We start from the raw sequence: 18,875 nt of genomic DNA, 5'->3' as shown, positions 1-18,875 counted from the left end.
TAATTTCTATATTAAAGAACATGCTTTTTGTATAATCTAAAACACGAGAGGAAATTACTTTTTAAAATATTCTTTTAAAGGGAATTAATGAAAAAACTTATATTTATACATATATTTTTTAAGCTGGGACATGACCCAAAATGTCAGCGTCCTGTTTGCTTGAAAACATTGTGAAAATAAACATCAGACGAACTTTCTCAGATTTAGACAATTCAATTTAAATGCAATTAAAGTAATGTAGCAGACGATAACACGGCGAAGGTCAAAATTTACTCTTACAAATATTAAAAAAAAAAAAAAAAAAAAAAAAAGGAAGAAAGAAAGAAATTAAAAAAAAAAAAGTTAAAAATTTGAATAATATCATCAATAATTTTTAAAAAAATAGCTTTTTATATAGTATTAATAAATATTTATTGCGCATTCATTGAGGGAAATCATTTCATATAATTAATTCTGCGTAAAAATGTATTTGAAATTTAAGGTTTAAAAATAGCTGTGGCAATTCATGGTAAAAAAATCCATAAACCACATTCGGCGTTATTATCTCTAAAAAAAAAGGGGGGTCTAATGTCAAAATGCTTTCATAATGCAACCACTTTCAAAAAGCCCTAATTCACTGAACAATGTTTTGATATAAATGTATTTTTCTAACAGTTAGGAGGTATCCATGCTAGTGCTCTAACTACCCGTGAAGATGGAACTTTTGATATGGAACAAGTGGTTAATAAAATACGGCCTCAAAGACCAGCTGCTCATGAACCACACACAGCTCTTTTATGTCTAGAAAACACTCACAACAGATGTGGAGGAAGGGTACTACCTATTTCTTTTATTAAACAGGTAAGCGTATAACTTCAAAATGGAGCGAAATCGTAGTTTAGAGTTTACCTTATTGGTTATTAATATTTTCTCAATTCGAATTAAATTTGTGCATCGTAAAAATCTCTTTTGAGCTAGATGTATGTCAGTTTCATCTACCTCGTGGATTTAGATTATACGTAACTACTTTGTCGCTAATGGAAAATTAAAAGTGTTTGTTTAATTTTTCCATAATATCTTATGTTTCTATAACAAGCATTATTTCAAAAGTCATAAAAAAAGAACTAGAGAGTTTTATATGATAACTACGTGAAAATTGCCTGAAAATAAGTGGAAGGTGTTAGCCTCTGTCATATTCAGCTACGTACACTGCTCTAAAAAAGAAAAAGAAAAAAAAAAAAAAAAAAAGGGGGGGACAGTTCTATATCTCTCGTTCTACTGGGCCGGTTGAGAAAATTCAAATTGCGTTCTTCATGTCTCGAAAGCGTGACTTAGGATACATATTAGATTTATATATAGCACTACTCTAACATAGGTATTTTGACACAAAATCGCACTTTTTCTGAAATAAAATACCAATTTTTTTTTTACATATTTCGATTCTACAACTCAAATTACGCCTAAATATGAAATTTTGTAAAATTTGGAGCGAAATTTACTGAGAAATTCACAAATTTATGTTGGCACTTTTTTTTTTTTTTCAGTTTTCGCTAAGAATAGTTCACTTGGCGAACTTCTTAATATATGGCAACATAGTTTCCTTTCTCGTGAGAGGAGAAAAAGTCATCATCGTTCCTTTTTTCCAAATAATATACTTTATATTATATTTTTAATTATAACCGTTATTATTTTAAGTAGTTTTTTCTTTTTCGAATTTCATTTTAATTGTTTAAGTTGCATGGCTTTTCCGAATAACTGTTTTAAAAATTTCTATTTACCTATTCGAACTGCGTAAATAAAGGTGCAGGGTTTTTTTTTTTTTTTTCAAATAGTTTTCTTTATATATACAGTGTCTCAAAAAAGTGATGGGACACTTGTGCTTTACAAAAGGAAACTGTAGTAAAATAAATTAAAAAAAAACATGTAAAATTTTTTCTGGGTGTGTTTCATACTTAAATTTAGTAACAGTTATTACATAACATACATTTTCTCAAAATATTAAAATAGTAATTTAATAAAAATACAATTGTTTAGAACGGAGCAAAAAATGGCTCACATAAGTGATGGGACACTTACATTTCCATCAAATATTTTTCCAAAAATTTTACTTCTTAAAATGTTTTAATATTTTGTTGGATTTCCTTTTACTTTTAAAACGTGATTTAATCTTCTTGGGATGGATTCGACTAATTTTTTTTTTGTGATTTCTGGAGTGATTTTACCCCATTCTTCTTGAAGCAATAATTTTAATTGTTGTTTTGAAGAAATGGTGCGTTTGCGAATTCTTGATTCCAGTTCTTGCCAAATATTCTCTATGGGATTTAAGTCTGGAGATTGTGGTGATGTTTTCATTATTTCAGGACAGTTATACAGCAGCCAGACTCTAACGTTCAAAGCACTGTGCTTGGGATCATTGTCCTGGTAGAATTTAAAATCGTTATGAAGGTTCAATTTTCATGCTGAAGATTTCAAATTTTGATTTAAAATGTCAATATACTTGTACTGATCCATTACACTGTCAATAAAAACAAGATTACCAACTCCAGCGGACGACATACACCCCCATACCATAACTCCTCCTCCACCATGTTTTACTGTTGGCACCAAGTTCTGTTTGCGAAATTCTTTCCTGGGTTTTCTCCACACCAAGATTCTACCGTCAGAACCAAATATATTAAATTTACTCTCATCAGCAAATATAACTTCATTCCAGTAATCAGAATTCGTATTTATGTTGGATTTTGCGAAAGCCAGTCTGAGTTTTCTATTCTTTTCAGTTACGAAGAATTTTTTCCTGGCTGCTCTACCGTGATATCCAGTAGATCGAATTACTTTTCTAATAGTCTCAGAATTAACAATTACTCCATATAATGCTTGTAAATCAGCAGCAACTTTAGGAGCACTCATTCTTGGATTTTTTTTTAAATATTTCGAACGATAATTTGCTTTATTCCATTGGATAGCTTTGATGGTCGGCCAGGTCTTCTTTTATCCTGAATCATATGATCCTTTTTATATCGTTTAATGATATTGAAAACTGTTGAATGACTGAAGTTAACTGTTTCAGTAGTTTCTCTAACAGATTTTCCATGTTCAATATGCAAATTAATAACTAATTTTCGAATTCCAGGCAAAGTTTCTTTTCGTTTAGCATTCATGGCTGCACAGAGCTAAAAACACAAAACTTCCAAAACAAACTGGAGAGAAATACTGCAGACGATTTTATAAATTATTGGCAATTGCTTTTGAGTAAAAATAAATACTCCAAAAGATATTTTTATTGCTTACTTCAGACGATTTTTGTTGCATAGTACGTAGTGTCCCATCACTTAAGTGAGCCATTTTCTGCTCCGTTCTAAACAATTGTATTTTTATTAAATTAATATTTTAATATTTTGAGAAAATGTATGTTATGTAATAATTGTTACTAAATTTAAGTATGAAACACACCCACAAAAAAATTTTGCATGTTTTTTAAATTTATTTTATTACAGTTTCCTTTTGTAAAGCACAAGTGTCCCATCACTTTTTTGAGACACTGTATATATATATTTGTCATAGTTATTATTTTAGGTAATTTTTAAATTTTTATACTTTTATTTTAATTGTTTGTGTTGCATTGTCTCTTCAGATAATTGTTTTAAATTTTCTATTTATTCCTTCGAACTGAGCCTTTTAAATATATTTATTAATATAAATTTTCCAGAATTTGATTTTATTTATTTGAATTGCGTTTCTTTCGGAAGAATACTTTGTGACCGAGACTACGATGCGTTTGAAAACTGCGTATATTAAAAGAGAAAATACAGTAAAGCACAGTTAACACGCCTTTCAATGCTCCGTTCAGAAAAGATATATATAAATAAGAAAGATTTATAACCGAAATTTTAACTTAGGAGGACTTGCATACACTGCTTTAAAAAGTTTCATCATTGTGCCCATTGCTTTACACAATTTTATCCTACACTTGGTTTCTTAAAATGTTATTCATATTTTAGCCAAATATTTTATTTTTGAAATCCCAAGAATCAAATATCATAAGATTAAAAGGTTTTAAATTAAAAAAAAATACACTTACTAAATTTTACGCAAAAATTTATTTTTCTTCTCTTTTTCTTCAGGCATTCTACTTTATTCTTGCTCTTTTTCTTTGGGCATTCTGCAAGTATATTAAAAAGTAACCAACTTTTCGAAATATCTTGGTATTTCTGACAATCATTTTAAATAAAGTTATCGCCTTCCATTTCATAAAGGCCCACAAACGGCCGAGCGGTAAAGTCGCTGAACATTGGTATTTCACTCCGGGGTTCGAATCCCAGTAAACGGGCTGGTTGCATGGGCGTTTTCGTGGATTTTCTCATGTGTACCGTGTATGCCAGCTGGTTTCCCTTAGAAAGTTCTTCACGAAGTATTTGATCAGAGCCTTTATCAGTCTTTAGAGGCTAAACATTTTGAAGGTACTAGATGAAAGGAAAGAGAGGTTTTGGTTTATTTAATTATGACAAAGCACACTAGGGTTATCTGCCTAAGGAAAGGGATGCCTTCGTGGAGGACTTTCTAAGGGAAATTGGCTCGCATACACTTTACACATGGGGAAAACCAGGAAAAGCCAATGCAGCCAGCCCGTTCGCGGGATTCGAATCTCGCACCGAACTACCAATGTTCAGCGACTTTACCGCTCGGCCGCTGTTTCATCAGAAGGAAAAGAAATCTTTAGGTGACATCCACATACATCACTGGATAAACTCCTGAATCTTCGAATAATTCGACTGAGAAAATCATGGGATTCTCCATTTATGATACGATATGATGTTCTATAACGAAATTTAAATTTATACAACCATATAGTCTAAAACCAGTCGCTCTTCACTTTAATCTGCAATGATATCGTTTTTTTTCTTTTCTGTTAACACAAGCTCAATTGATGGTATTTGCTGATGTACACGTCCAAGTGTTTTCTCTTTGAACACCTAAATTCTTTGAAGTATCCTGAAAGTATATTCAAAAGCGTCCAACTTTTTGAAACATCTTGGTATGTCTGACAGCCAAATTTCCCTGCAAATTTTTGCTTACTTTTCTCCCTAATTTTCTTCTTTCCTTCTACAGTTATTTTCAGTGCTCACACAAGAAAATTAAGATTTTTCGATTGCTAGACTTTCATAAATTTTGCATTCTTGTCAATTTTTTAAAATATCAATTACATGAATTGCGTTTCAGCTGAAGACAGCTTTTCATTTTCTAGTCATTTTAATTATAAATAAAGTTTAAAGCGAAGTCCAAAGGGTAAATATTTTAATTAAAAGATGTTTGCTAAAAGACAAAGAAATAAAACAGTCCAACAGGGTTTATTCTGTACCACCGAGTAACCCGATTCTTATATCGACTGAAACAATCTAAATCATATTAAAGATCATGTTTTTTTTATACAATCTAAAACGCGAGAGAAAAATTAGCTTCTTAAAACATTCTTTCTAAGAGGATTAATGTAAAAGATTATATTTATATATATATATACTTTTAAAGCTGGGACTTGAACCAAATTGTCAAACTTTTAAAGTTTAATTTACATGGTGGTTATAATTAAAGTTCCAATTTGAAATGGTCATAAAAGAAAAACTACCGGACCAATGTTATCAAACTTGGGAATCGTGTAAAGGAGGTTATGGGAATTTATTAATTTATTTTCCGCAGGAAAAAAAAAGAGTTTAAAAACTCACCACCAGGGGAAAAATGACGCTGTATACAATATTGTTAAATGAAATAAGACATAAAAATATCTGTTTAAAATGTGTTTAATAGTTTCCGAAATGTGTTATAAAGCATGTTCAACGTAGCGTCCAGCATTTTCCGAAAGGAAGTTAAATTCTGTTACTGCATTCTCAGCAGCAGCAATTAGCATATCAGGAGGAATGTTACGTACATGTCAGTGTATCACATTTTTCATTTCTGCCAAATTGTTTAGATTATCACCATAAACAGTGCTTTTGAGATAATCCCATAGCCAAAAGTCACAGAGGTTGAGGTCTGGTGGGAAGAGGGGAAGTGTCGGCCTAAGACGTTCATTCGTGAAATGTTGCCCAAGTAACTGTGAGACACACGTGAGATGGGGCCCAGCCCTGCATAAAAATCGTAGTATCTAAAATGCCACGTTACTGCAGTTCATGTATCACGAAACATTTTAATATTGACTCTAAGTGAGCTGAAATCACAGTGGTCCAGCTGTCGACCCCTTTTCAGAGAAAAATGGTTCAGTTATAAAACTAGCTGTCAATTGAACACTAAACAGTGTGGAATGACTAAACAGAATGCAATGGAACTAGATAGATAACATGAGAGATTTCTTTGGCCCAAATCGATTAAAAGCGTTTTGAATCAGTATCTTCATGTTTCAGGGCCGAACTCAGGCTTCAAAAATTAAAAATTAGCGATTTGTAAGAAAACGATTTCCAGATTGTACGCACTTGTGCGAGTGATTTGCGATCTCACATTTTCTAATCGCTAATTCGTGGTTTTCACGGACGAATTTCTCACTTACACGGATGGCGCACTCGACTTTTATCGAATTTAACGCCTTTAAACGGTAATTTGCTTACTTCAAAATTTCTTAAGGGTATACAACATACTAAAACCGTGTAACAAAAGGTTAAGTTAGATTCCGACCCATATTTCGTTTAACAATATCGCATACAGCGTCATTTCCCCTCCCCCCTGATGGTGAGGTTTCGAACTTCTTTTTTTTTTCCCGGAAAATAAATTCCTATGACCTCCTTTACACGATTACCAAGCTTGATAACATTTGATCCAGTAGTTTTCCTTTTATGACCGTTTCAATGTGGAACTTTAATTATAACCACTCTGTATATTATTAAATTTTAATTTGAAGCTATGCGTTATATGTATACCATGCGTAAATTTTGCGCTTTTATAGAAAAATAAAGAATCCAAGCAAATATACTTAGGATAATGGACCAAAACTTAAAAAATTTCCTCTCCCTCCGAAAATCAAATATTGAAACTTCGACCTTGAATTTATTGGGATATCGAAATATTTAATTTGACTTATCTTCTAAGTCCTAGTTCCGACAACAATTCCGGATTACTTAAGCTGAAGTAAAAGATTTAGTATATATTCACTGTATGTTAATAAAGTAATCAGAGTGTAATAAAAATAGATTATAGAATTTACGCTGATGCAATTTTTGTCTGACTGCACAACATGTAATGGAAGAGAAGGCTTGTAGAGATCTGTTTTTGACATGCCTCTAAAAGTAGATGTCATACTTCTTTTGTCTCTTCAATGTCAAAAAACTTTCCTTTGAGTGGCAACTTTAGATTTTGGGAAAGAAAACAAAAATCACACGAAGACAAATTTGAAGAACATGCAGCACAATTGAATACACATACTTATTTTCGGAACACAAGCGGTTCTCCGACTGGTTATTGAATAATGAAAACATGCATTGTCATGCAATACAAAACACTTGGAATACGTTTTCTGACTGAATTAAAGTCATTAAAAGTCAGCTGATTAATTCACAGCCATTTACAAGTCAACTGCTCGGGCAATTGCAGAATCGTTTTGATCCTGAGCTTGTAAGACAAACCTAATATCACTGAATTTAAACACTTCGTTAATCTTCCGAGAACGTTCCTTCTTTAGCTCATATTCCAAGAATATTAAGTGAATGCAATTATTGCAAAAGAAATTGAATATTCATTTGCACTACGGCTTGGTAATTTACTAATGAGTTAACAAAACTTAAATTCTGCTTTTTGTGTCTAAGAATACAACAATATTTTAAATATTTACAAATAAAATATTAAATTGGAGATTTAATTCGAGCCTCGCCAGTTGCCTAGCATTTGAAGATGGTTAAATACTAATTGTTTGTTGGGAAGTTTAACCCAGGCTGCATGGTTAGTTTTCGTAGTTTTCTAGGTTCTCTTTACAAAGGTTCTCTATGAAAGCATCTTAATCAAATAGCTCCCATGTTCTTTCTATGTTCAAATAACCAACTAACCTAGTTTAAGCGCGATTTCCAAGTGAAGTTACTAGCAAAACCCGAATACTCATTAAAAAACATGTAGCTTGCCAATCGGGAGTAACATAAAAGATATTGCGCCAATAATTGAATTGCTGTTACGGTACGCTGTTTCTAAACTTAGATGGTCATTCCTTAATTAAATAGTCCACCAGCGGCCGAGCGGTAAAGACGCTGAACACTGGTAGTTCGGTCTGAGGTTCGAATCCCGCGAACGGGCTGGCTGCATGGGCGTTTCCCTGGTTTTCCCCATGTGTAACGTGTATGCGAACCAGTTTCCCTTAGAAAGTCCTCCACGAAGGCATCCCTTCCCTTAGGCAGATAACCCTCGTGTGCTTTGCCATAGTTAAATAATCCAATCCAATCCAATCCAATCCTTAATTAAATATAATTGATTTGTAACTTCTACTAGAGCTGACGGTAAGAATTGAAGTGTAAATAAATAATATCGTGTGCAATCTTGATTAATATAAAATTAAAAATATTTGCATAGAAAAATATTTTCATTCAGACAGAAAGTTTTTTGAAATATTTGCAATTACTTTATAAGAAGGATTTATTAATAACCGTAATAATTACTTATTATATTACTGATGATTAGGATTCAGTTCTTGACAATTACATTCTAAATTAGAATTTTAAGGATATAATGAAAATACGCTACGCACAAAAATACATTTTAGGATAAAAAATTAGTTGATATTTTATGTTTTAAAAATTCTTAAATTTATTTAATAAACATCGTATCCTCGTCGTTAATTGAATCCAGAATGTTGGGTGTCGTTTATATAATTATTCTTACTTGTCCGCAGAACCTGCTTACTTATCCAGCCATTAAGTAGCTGCAGATCATTTCTACATAACCATTGAACTTCCATTAATTCAGTCTCTAGAGGGTTGTATGTTTACTATATCATAATTTGACTTTTATAAAAATGATTATTCTAAATCTTATGTTTCTATAAAAATATACTGTGCTTTAAAAATATGGATGATAGTATCAGCTGCTCTTTCAGCCACTTCATAAGCAACAGTTTCTTTAGAAATAAATTATGCAGTTAATGTCATAAAATATTTTCATAAAATTCAAATAAACATCAAACGAAAACTCTCAGTTTTAGACAATTCGATTTAAACAAAGTTAAAGTAAAGTAGCAGACGATAAAACGCCGAAGGTAAAAATTTACTCTTACAAAAATTTACTCTTATTTTTTTTTAAAAAAAGGAAGAAAGAAAGAAATTAAAAAAAATAGTTAAAAATTTGAATAATATCTGTAATTTTTTAAAAAATAGCTTTTCGTATAGTATTAATAAATATTTATTACGCATCATTGAGGGAAAATATTTCATATAATTAATTCTCCGTAAAATTTTACTTGAAATTTAAGATTAAAAATAGCGGTGGCAATTCACTGTAACAAAAATCCATAAACCACATTTGGCGTTATTATCGCTCAAGAAAAAGATGCGAAATTTCAAAACGCGAAAATATGTAAATTCGCGTATATCTTAGAAAATTTTGAATAAAAAAGTCTAATTTTTTGCAGATATGCTTAAAAATGCACCTACTTTAAGATGATGGTAAAAATTTTATAGGTTATAATTCAAAATTTTTTTCGAAAAATTTATAAAAATTATTTAAAAATAGAAATTTAAAAAATAAAACACAAAAAATGGGTAAATTTTATTTGGAATGAACCTAAATTTCGAAATGTGAAAGGAAAAATAATAAAAGTTTAATAAAAAAAGCGATATTAATAAACATTTACCAAATTCAATTAACATTGAGGAGCTAAAACTTAGCTTTTTAATAATTTTTAGTTAATATTTTAAAAACTACTCGTACGATTTTTACGAAACTTGGTATTTTGGCATAATTTGAGTCGTAGAATCGAAATATGGAAAAATATTGATATGTTATTTCAGAAAAAGTGCAATTTTGTGTCAGAATACCTATGTTAGAATAGTGCTATATATAAATCTAATATATATCCTAAGTTTCGTTTTGGAGACATGAAAAACGCAGTTTGAATTTTGTCAATCGGCCCAGTAGAACGAGAGATATAGCACTGTCCCCCCCCTTTTTTTTTTTCTTTTTCTTTTTTTTTTTTTTTTTTTTTTTTTTTTTTTTTTTTTTTTTTGAGCAGTGTACATAGCTCTTTAAAATTAAAGTATAATCTCAAAAATTATTACTGATTATTATTACTCAAAAATTATTCACTGATTAAAGTTTTCAACCATTGCTCAGTGGAGTAATTATTGATGTTAATTATCAGTAACTGAATGTAAAACTGGTCTTTTGTGCACTAGTTAGCGCTTGAAATATACTAATAATGCAACTGACAACGTGATGCGCAATGGAAGATGCTACCTTCAGGCTGCAGCGGAAACACGAATTAGCCATTCTACTGCTGCACGAAAGCTTCATGAAGTGCAACGAAATTAGATATAGTTCTTCTGCCAGAGATATACTTCATCTGCCAAAGACGTGAGTGTTTACTCACTGGACTGATTAATCCCAAATCTATAATAGGTTAAATAAAGCTGACTATCAAGAGTAAAATCATGACTATATTACTGAAATTTATTAATAGAATATTTTTAAGTTGTACACCAAGGAGGAAATAATGCATTTTTTACCAGTGGCTTACAGATGGACGATTTCCCCTTATTCAGAAGAAACGGGAGATCCTTTACCTTTCTCTAACCAGCTACACGTACTTAATTTAACCCTTCAATGCATGATTTTTTATATTTTTACCAAACATTTTTACTTCCTTGTACGAAGTAAAAAGGAAGTATTGTAATCGCGAAAAGTTTCAGGCAGCATATTTCAACGAAAATATCCATTTTGACCGTTATCGAATGCAATTTAACAATGATTTTGCGTGATATCTGTAGGTAAGGACAGAATAAAATACTCTTTTCCTTCAAAAAAAATTATAAAACTGCTTTAAAATTAATTCTGAAGAGAATTTTTCGTGGCGTCTGTACGAACGTACGTACGTACATATCTCGCGTAACTCAAAAAAGAGTAGCCTCAGAACGTTGAAATTTTGTATATAGGACTGCTATAACATGTAGATGTGCACCTCGTATTTTGGTTGCAATCGGCCTCACCAACACCATCCACTCTGTTACCCGGCTCAGTGATCTCAGTTTCTTTACTCTTATATGTTTGTAAATTGTACATTTTTTGCTCTAAAAATAATTGAATTATATTGTTTTTATCTTCCGGTTAAGGATTTTATGCCTTTAGTAAATCTGTGTGCAATATTTTTAGAATTATCAGCAATTTTAAAGTTGTCTAAGTGCCGCTAAGCCTTTTTTATATGGCGGCCATTGATGTTTGCATTTGAAACGGAGACTAGTGGATTTGTTGCCAGTCTAGAGAAACTTAACTTCGCAACAACAAAGATAACGCATTCATTTATTATTGCCAATTAAATCATGCTTTATTCTTTCTGGAATTTTTTCGAGGAAATAAGTGTTTAAGATTTACTTCGTAATTGTTAATATAGATATTTTGAGTTTTTATGCATTTTTGCCTTCTCGCGAAGGGAGAACTGAATTAATTAAATGAGAAATACTCAATCGTCTGTGAAAAACTGTTTCTTTTTTGTTTTGCTTGCTTAATTTCTTTTATACATGATTCTAGCTTTATTACAGTATTTGAATAGAACATGTGACAACGATTAGATAATTCTATTCTTTAAATTATATAAATTTTGTGCATTATGAGTTATAATATGAACGAAATATATAAGTTAACTGTTATATAATTATTGGATTATATAACAGTTAACTTAGTTTCCGCTATATAATTATTATATAAGTTAACTGTCATATAATTATTAATACTGTTAAGTGAATCTAGCGCCAGAGTCTCGCTATGGTAAACAAATACTAGAGTGAATTTTAAAGAATGCATTTATTCTATTGTGCTTTATGCTCTGTCGGCGAAGTAGATTTAATTCAATCCAATAAGTTTAAATAAATTGCAAGAAAAAATGCGTATAATTTAATATTCCGTACAAGGAAGTCATGTGGTGTACACATCAGATTTTTTTCTTCATGGTCATGGCTTAAATAAATATGGAAAAATATTAAAAAAATTATTTAGCAATTTTTATTGGTTATTTTTTGAATTTTTAGGTTTGATGTATATACAGTGTCTCACAAAAGTGATGGGACACTTGTGCTTTACAAAAGGAAACTATAATAAAATTAATTAAAATAAAAATGTACAAATTTTTTGTGGGTGTGTTTCATACTTAAATTTTGTAACAATTATTACATAACTTACATTTTCTCAAAATATTAAAATAATAGTTTAATAAAAATACAATTGTTTAGAACGGAGCAAAAAATGGCTCACATAAGTGATGGGACACCATTAGATAATACTACGTACTACAATAAAAATATTTTTTGGGTTTTTATTTTTACTCAAAAGCAATTCGCAATAATTTATAAAATCGTCTGTAGTCTTTCTCTCCAGTTTGTTTTGGAATTTTTGTATGTTTTAGCTCTGTACAGCGATGAATGCTAAAAGAAAAGAAACTTTGCCTGAAATTCGAAAATTAGTTATTAATTTGCATATCGAACGTGAAAAATCTATTACAGAAACTGCTGAAACAGTTAACATGAGTCATTCAAAAGTTTTCAATATCATTAAACGATATAAAAAGAATCATATGATTCAGGATAAAAGAAGACTTGGCCGACCATCAAAGCTATGCAATGGAATAAAACGAATTATTGTTCAAAATATTAAAAAAAATCCAAGAATGAGTGCTCCTAAAGTTGCTGCTGATTTACAAACATTATATGGAGTAATTGTTAATCCTGAGACTATTAGAAGAGTAATTCAATCTGCTGGATATGACGGTAGAGCAGCCGGGAAAAAATTCTTCGTAAGGTGAAAAGAAAAGAACAGACTGGCTTTCGCAAAATGCAACCTAAATAAGAACTCTGATTACTGGAATGAAGTTATATTTGCTGATGAGAGTAAATTGATTATATTTGGTTCTGACGGTAGAATCTTGGTGTAGAGAAAACCCAGGAAAGAATTTCGCAAACAGAACTTGGTGCCAGCAGTAAAACATGGGGGAGGAGGAGTTATGGTATGGGGGTGTATGTCGTCCGCTGGAGTTGGTAATCTTGTTCTTATTGACAGTATAATGGATCAGTACAAGTATATTGACATTTTAAATCAAAATTTGAAATCTTCAGCACGAAAATTGACCCTTCATAACGATTTTAAATTCTACCAGGACAATGATCCCAAGCACACTGCTTTGAACGTTAGACTCTGGCTGCTGTATAACTGTCCTGAAATAATGAAAACATCACCACAATCTCCAGACTTAAATCCCATAGAGAATATTTGGCAAGAACTGGAATCAAGAATTCGCAAACGCACCATTTCTTCAAAACAACAATTAAAATTATTGCTTCAAGAAGAATGGGGTAAAATCACTCCAGAAATCACAAAAAAAAAATTAGTCGAATCCATCCCAAGAAGATTAAATCACGTTTTAAAAGTAAAAGGAAATCCAACAAAATATTAAAACATTTTAAGAAGTAAAATTTTTGGAAAAATATTTGATGGAAATGTAAGTGTCCCATCACTTATGTGAGCCATTTTTTGCTCCGTTCTAAACAATTGTATTTTTATTAAATTACTATTTTAATATTTTGAGAAAATGTATGTTATGTAATAATTGTTACTAAATTTAAGTATGAAACACACCCACAAAAAATTTTTACATGTTTTTTTTAATTTATTTTACTACAGTTTCCTTTCGTAAAGCACAAGTGTCCCATTACTTTTGTGAGACACAGTATGCATCGTCATACATTTAGTATTAGAATGTAAACCACATGAAAAAATCATTTCCAATAATATAATTAATTAATATTGGCACAAAATACTCAATTATTTATTGTTTTTAGAAGATACTGACTTTAATTAAAATTTTATTGAAACTTAATTCTAATTAGTCATGTTCAGACTTTATAAAAATTATAATTGTGATGAAAATTTAAATGAAAATGACATATCAAATATTTTGTATATGTACATTTATTGTCCAATATACGTTGCATGGAAAATTTTAAACCAATTTCTGCCCTTATTTTGACATAATGCTACAGCGAATTTTTCGCATCTAATAAATGTTAGGAATTAGCAGTTTGGCATTTTACAAGTGCGATTTTCGCTCCATATGGATACATGTTGAATTTTGTCCTGCTGACACAGGTTGGAGGAATGCTTGATACATGGCCTCTCTGTCTTTTCACATTATAATCATTTTGTAAAAGACCGCTCGTTCTTCCATGCTTAGGAACTGAACTTCTACCCATTTTGCACAGTCCAAAGGATGGCTCAACCCGAAAGGCGGCCAGATTTAGCAAATCCTTGCGGTTGGCTCCATTCTGTAGAGAGGGATGATTGTCATCATCTCTTTCCAGAAATTCAAAATCATCTTCACTGTCAGACGGCCCATTGTTCCATACTTTCTTTATTTCTTCGTCATTCAAATATTTTTTCTCGCTCATCTACCAAGCTCACTCATATTAAAAAAATTCAGTTTAATTTGAAACTGAAATTATATCATACAAACTATCAGTAAACTAAAAAATTCAGGTTTAAGTTGTTGGAGAAAATTATGTAACTCACAAGGATGCGTCAATTTAAAATGGTTTGAAAGCAATTACCCACTAAATGAAGATAAATAAAAAAATCAAACGAATTTTTATTACAAACAAACAGTACACATGCTACATAATTAGAGCCATAAAATTAATATTTTTTGCCTCTAAATAACAACAACGCATGCAAATATCGAGTGGGTATTGCTGATATAAAACTAAGCATGAAATAATAGGTGTTATGAAATTTTATAATTAAAACTCTAAATTTTAACCTGATTCATATATGCATCTAACTGCACTCTGGAGTGATGAATAATCATAAATGCATAGTGATGCATATATGAATCAGACAGAAAAATTGAAATATTTCATTTTAAAACAATTACGTAGTTAAATCTTAACATAGAAATGAAAAGTGCATACCTTCAACTACATAGAGTAAAATTCTGAAGCCTCGAATGTCGAATTTATGAATAACACACAGCTAAATTGACCACTGTAAAAACAGAAATTAATTGTTTTTTCTTCGCATTAATGAAATAAAGAGTACTATTTTATGCTGTTGTCTACCGGGGAAAAGAACAGCTAAACATTGATATGGATATATTAAGATAAAAATCGGCTCAGTAAACTGTCTACTTTCGAATTGTTTTAATGCTAAATTCAGCTAAAATTGGTATGATTCATATATGCATCACCATAATAACCACGTATTTACATGTATGCGGCTGTAATTTTACTTTTATATGGCAGAAGTGTTTTTAAAAATAGAAATTATACTTTTATTATTGTCCCAAATCTTTTAGAGAATCCGCTTTATTGTTGTTCCACAACTTTCAGATTTGTTCTTTAGCACACAGCCGAGGAATTCAAGTTCACATGGACGGTGCAAGAATCATAAATGCTTCAGTTGCTTCTGGAATACCAGTAAATGAAATCGTCAAAGAATGTGATTCTGAAATGAATGTGAATGTGAATTCTGTCAAAGAATGTTTCTATGTGTATATCGAAGGTAAGTTATACGCAAGATTTTCTACTTCCTAAATTATATTTTCGTGCTAAACTTATCACTTATCTTACACGAAAAGTCTTTTAAACTTACGCTCTCATTTCTTTGAAAAGTGTTTATAGGCTCTCATCTAGAAATACATAATAATAAAAACATTAGCTTCTAATATTTCATAGATAATCCAGAAAAATTATTAAATAGTAGTTTTATATCGGAAAATTGTACTTTTTCTGGCAGCTATGAAAAACAAACTTAAATTGCAGTCTCAGGTTCTATACTCAGTTGAATGAAATTAAAAGTAATTGGTAAACAATTCGTAACTGTTTAATCAACAGAGGTTCTGGCTTTTTAGACACTTAACAAATCGGATCCCCAGCCTCCATAGTCTTGCAGCTTCTACCTGAAATTCTTCACAAATGTTAATAATAAGTTTCACTCCTTTCAGCAAATAAAGTTCCTCAATTAAAAGTGCTATGAGTTCTTTTAAACTTACTTATAATAAATATGCTACTTCTTCAGAAAGCATTTTTTTTTTCTCTCCTGAAGAAATATCTTGTCCGATAGCCCTCAAAGTTGATAGAATTTTATTCAAAATCTACGTCAAAACAAAGGTTCCTTTTTGATCTAATACTGAATTTTACACTCACCAGTTTCTCTTCCTATTTAATATGTCGAAAGATTTATTCAAAACTTACTATTCTTATTTTTTACTGTAAAATAAATAGTTTAAATTTAAATCCTCAGCTTGCTTTAATTTATCCAAAATATTACAAATTATTACATTACTTAATAATGTAAATGAGGATATCTAAATAATTTGCATATAATAAAAACCTTCAAAAATGCGAAACGCTGCTGTGAAAGCATTTGGTTTGGTCTCGTATGGTTTGATTTATTTGATTATGGCAGAGCATAGGAGGGCTATCTGCCTAAGGGGAGGGATGGCTTCGCGGACTAAAGAATACTGGCTCGCATTCACATTACGCATGTGTAAAGACACAAAAAATCTGGTTTGAAAGGTAAGCAAGTTTAACTTTCTACATCTACATTTCGTGAGCGAGATTTTATTTGCAATGAATTTCAGCCATTTAATACAGGTGATATATTTAAGTTAAAAAGTTAAAATACTGTTGTTGCACGAATTGCTGTATATAACGCTTTCTATAAAAAAATAATAATAATCTTATGAAAATACACCAAATTTCACAACTATGCATTTAGTTTCGGAAAGTGAGCGATATGTTGACATTATCTTGACAGTATGCAGGTAATTTTTTAAAGCGACAACACAGACCGTTGTCGCATAGGATTTTGACTGAAATTTGATTTAAAATATTCACTATTTTATTACATCTTTGAATTGAGTTTAACCTAACAAGTGAGATAAAAGCAAAAACTTTTTTATCAATATAAAATAAGCTTAATGATGTAGAGTAAAATAAGTTGAAGACAAGTTGCCGAAGTGATGACAGAAGCACTTATTCGTTATTTTAATTATATGTTTCTTATCCTTTACATGTAACTTTTAATATGAATTAGATCAGGGCTTAATTTCTAAAGTTAGAAGTGCCGGAGCCCTATGGAAGACTGTGAGGAGCGAAAGAAAAAATAAATAAATAACTAGCTACACTGTAAAAAAAAACCTCGAAGTTTACAGACAAAAGTCTTGTATAGTTACAGAAATGCGAACAATTACGAAGGAAATACCTGTAACGAACACAGAACCAAACCAAACTGTAAAATCTACAGGAATTTTTCAAGAAGTTTTGCTTTGATTTTGTCCGTAGCGTGTGATCACGTGGCTTAAAACTGCTGAGAGAGAAGAACCAATCAGGAAGAAGGTGGAAAAACAGCGTCTTAGCGGGAGAGTTCAACGATAGTCGCCATGTTAGCCATTATTTTTGCTATGGTCGAGGTAAGTTCGAAATAGTGTTTGACGTATATTTTACTAATTTTATGTAATGTATTTGTTATGTTCTTTACACTATCTATAATTAAATTCTTTTAATGTTTAGCTTATAATTCTAATGCTCCTAAATAAACCTGTGTTGAATTATTGTTAGAGTTCAAATTACAGAGCTTGTGTTCCATTTAGTAAAATAACAACTTTTATTCGTTACATCTGCAGGTGTCTGCAGTTAAACTGCTCATATTTATAAACAGAAACAAATTTGTTAATATGTTAGTTTAAAAACAAATAAGCTTAATATTAATGTTCTATCTATAGTCTAATAATTTCTCATGTTAAATATTTATGTATCTTTTAAAACATATCGCGTTAGAATATTCATATTTTTCATTTTGTGGACAGATGTAACATTCTTATTCCATGCATGTTATCATTAATTCCAGCGTGAACTGCTTTAGAATATTTTTCAGAGCATTATTACACTATGTATGTTATTATTAATCTCAACGAAAAAGAAAAAATAAATGTAATATATTTAAAAAAATTCGACAAAATAACTTAACATACATTAAAAATGGAATATTATTTCATTAATACATGCGATAAGTTCGCCTTAAAAGATTATATAGTCGAATAGCAATTACATATTTGTAAAAGTATTCAATGTATATTATTTTTTGTGTCAAGATAGTTTTAATCCAGGACAGTCTTTACCAACTTATAAAGCATCTGTAGAAACTGTATTGCACCAGATGGCGCTGTGTGCGCTTGAATTCTTCGGGCTAGTACAGAACCTTGATGATTGCGAAAGATGTAACAACATCGCTAAACATTAACCAAAGTTTATATGTGCCTCTATTTGTTGTAAATGTATTTAATTGTGTCGTCAATAAAATATGTAGAAAATGATAAAAAGTGGAGAATGCGTCTGACAGGTAAGTGAGATTTCTTTATATTTTGAATTGAATTGAGTTTTAGCGACAAAGAATGTAAATGCGTATTTACAAATCTTTTTGGTGCCGATAATCCGGAAGAGACCTTTAGATAAAGTAAATTGCGAATTGAATACTGTAAAACGTATTTAGCGAATTGAATAATTTAAATTGTTATGATGGATATTGAAGCTTTAAAAAAGATTAGAGCACCTGTCAGACGCGCGGCAACTGACACGATGAAACTGTTAGAAACTGAAATAAACAAACAGGAAAGATCAGTTGATTTAATTGATGAACTTTTAGCGAAACTTTTAGATAAAGAAGCTAATTTAAAGTATCTT

At 30.7% G+C, this 18,875-nt stretch overlaps 1 protein-coding gene across 8 annotated transcripts in view; it reads left to right on the top strand.

The window, feature by feature from the left end:
- The window catches only part of LOC118201287 (uncharacterized), a 144,607-nt gene that overhangs the window by 56,268 nt on the left and 69,464 nt on the right, over window positions 1–18,875 (top strand). For all 8 annotated transcript variants that reach the window (XR_015041233.1, XR_015041232.1, XM_085817065.1 and 5 more), the window contains 2 exons: window positions 655–840; window positions 15,522–15,693. Coding sequence is in view for 6 of the 8 variants with exons in the window: in XM_085817065.1 (XP_085673191.1) it covers window positions 655–840; window positions 15,522–15,693 (358 nt within the window). In the remaining 2 variants the exon portion in view is untranslated. The remainder of the gene's footprint in view (window positions 1–654; window positions 841–15,521; window positions 15,694–18,875) is intronic.

Source organism: Stegodyphus dumicola, chromosome 5 (assembly GCF_044657685.1).
Source record: "Stegodyphus dumicola isolate Sdum_Otavi_A_Nest chromosome 5, ASM4465768v1".
Taxonomy (NCBI): domain Eukaryota; kingdom Metazoa; phylum Arthropoda; class Arachnida; order Araneae; family Eresidae; genus Stegodyphus; species Stegodyphus dumicola.
Note: the sequence above shows the minus strand (reverse complement) of the source record. Positions and strands in the feature narration are given on the sequence as shown.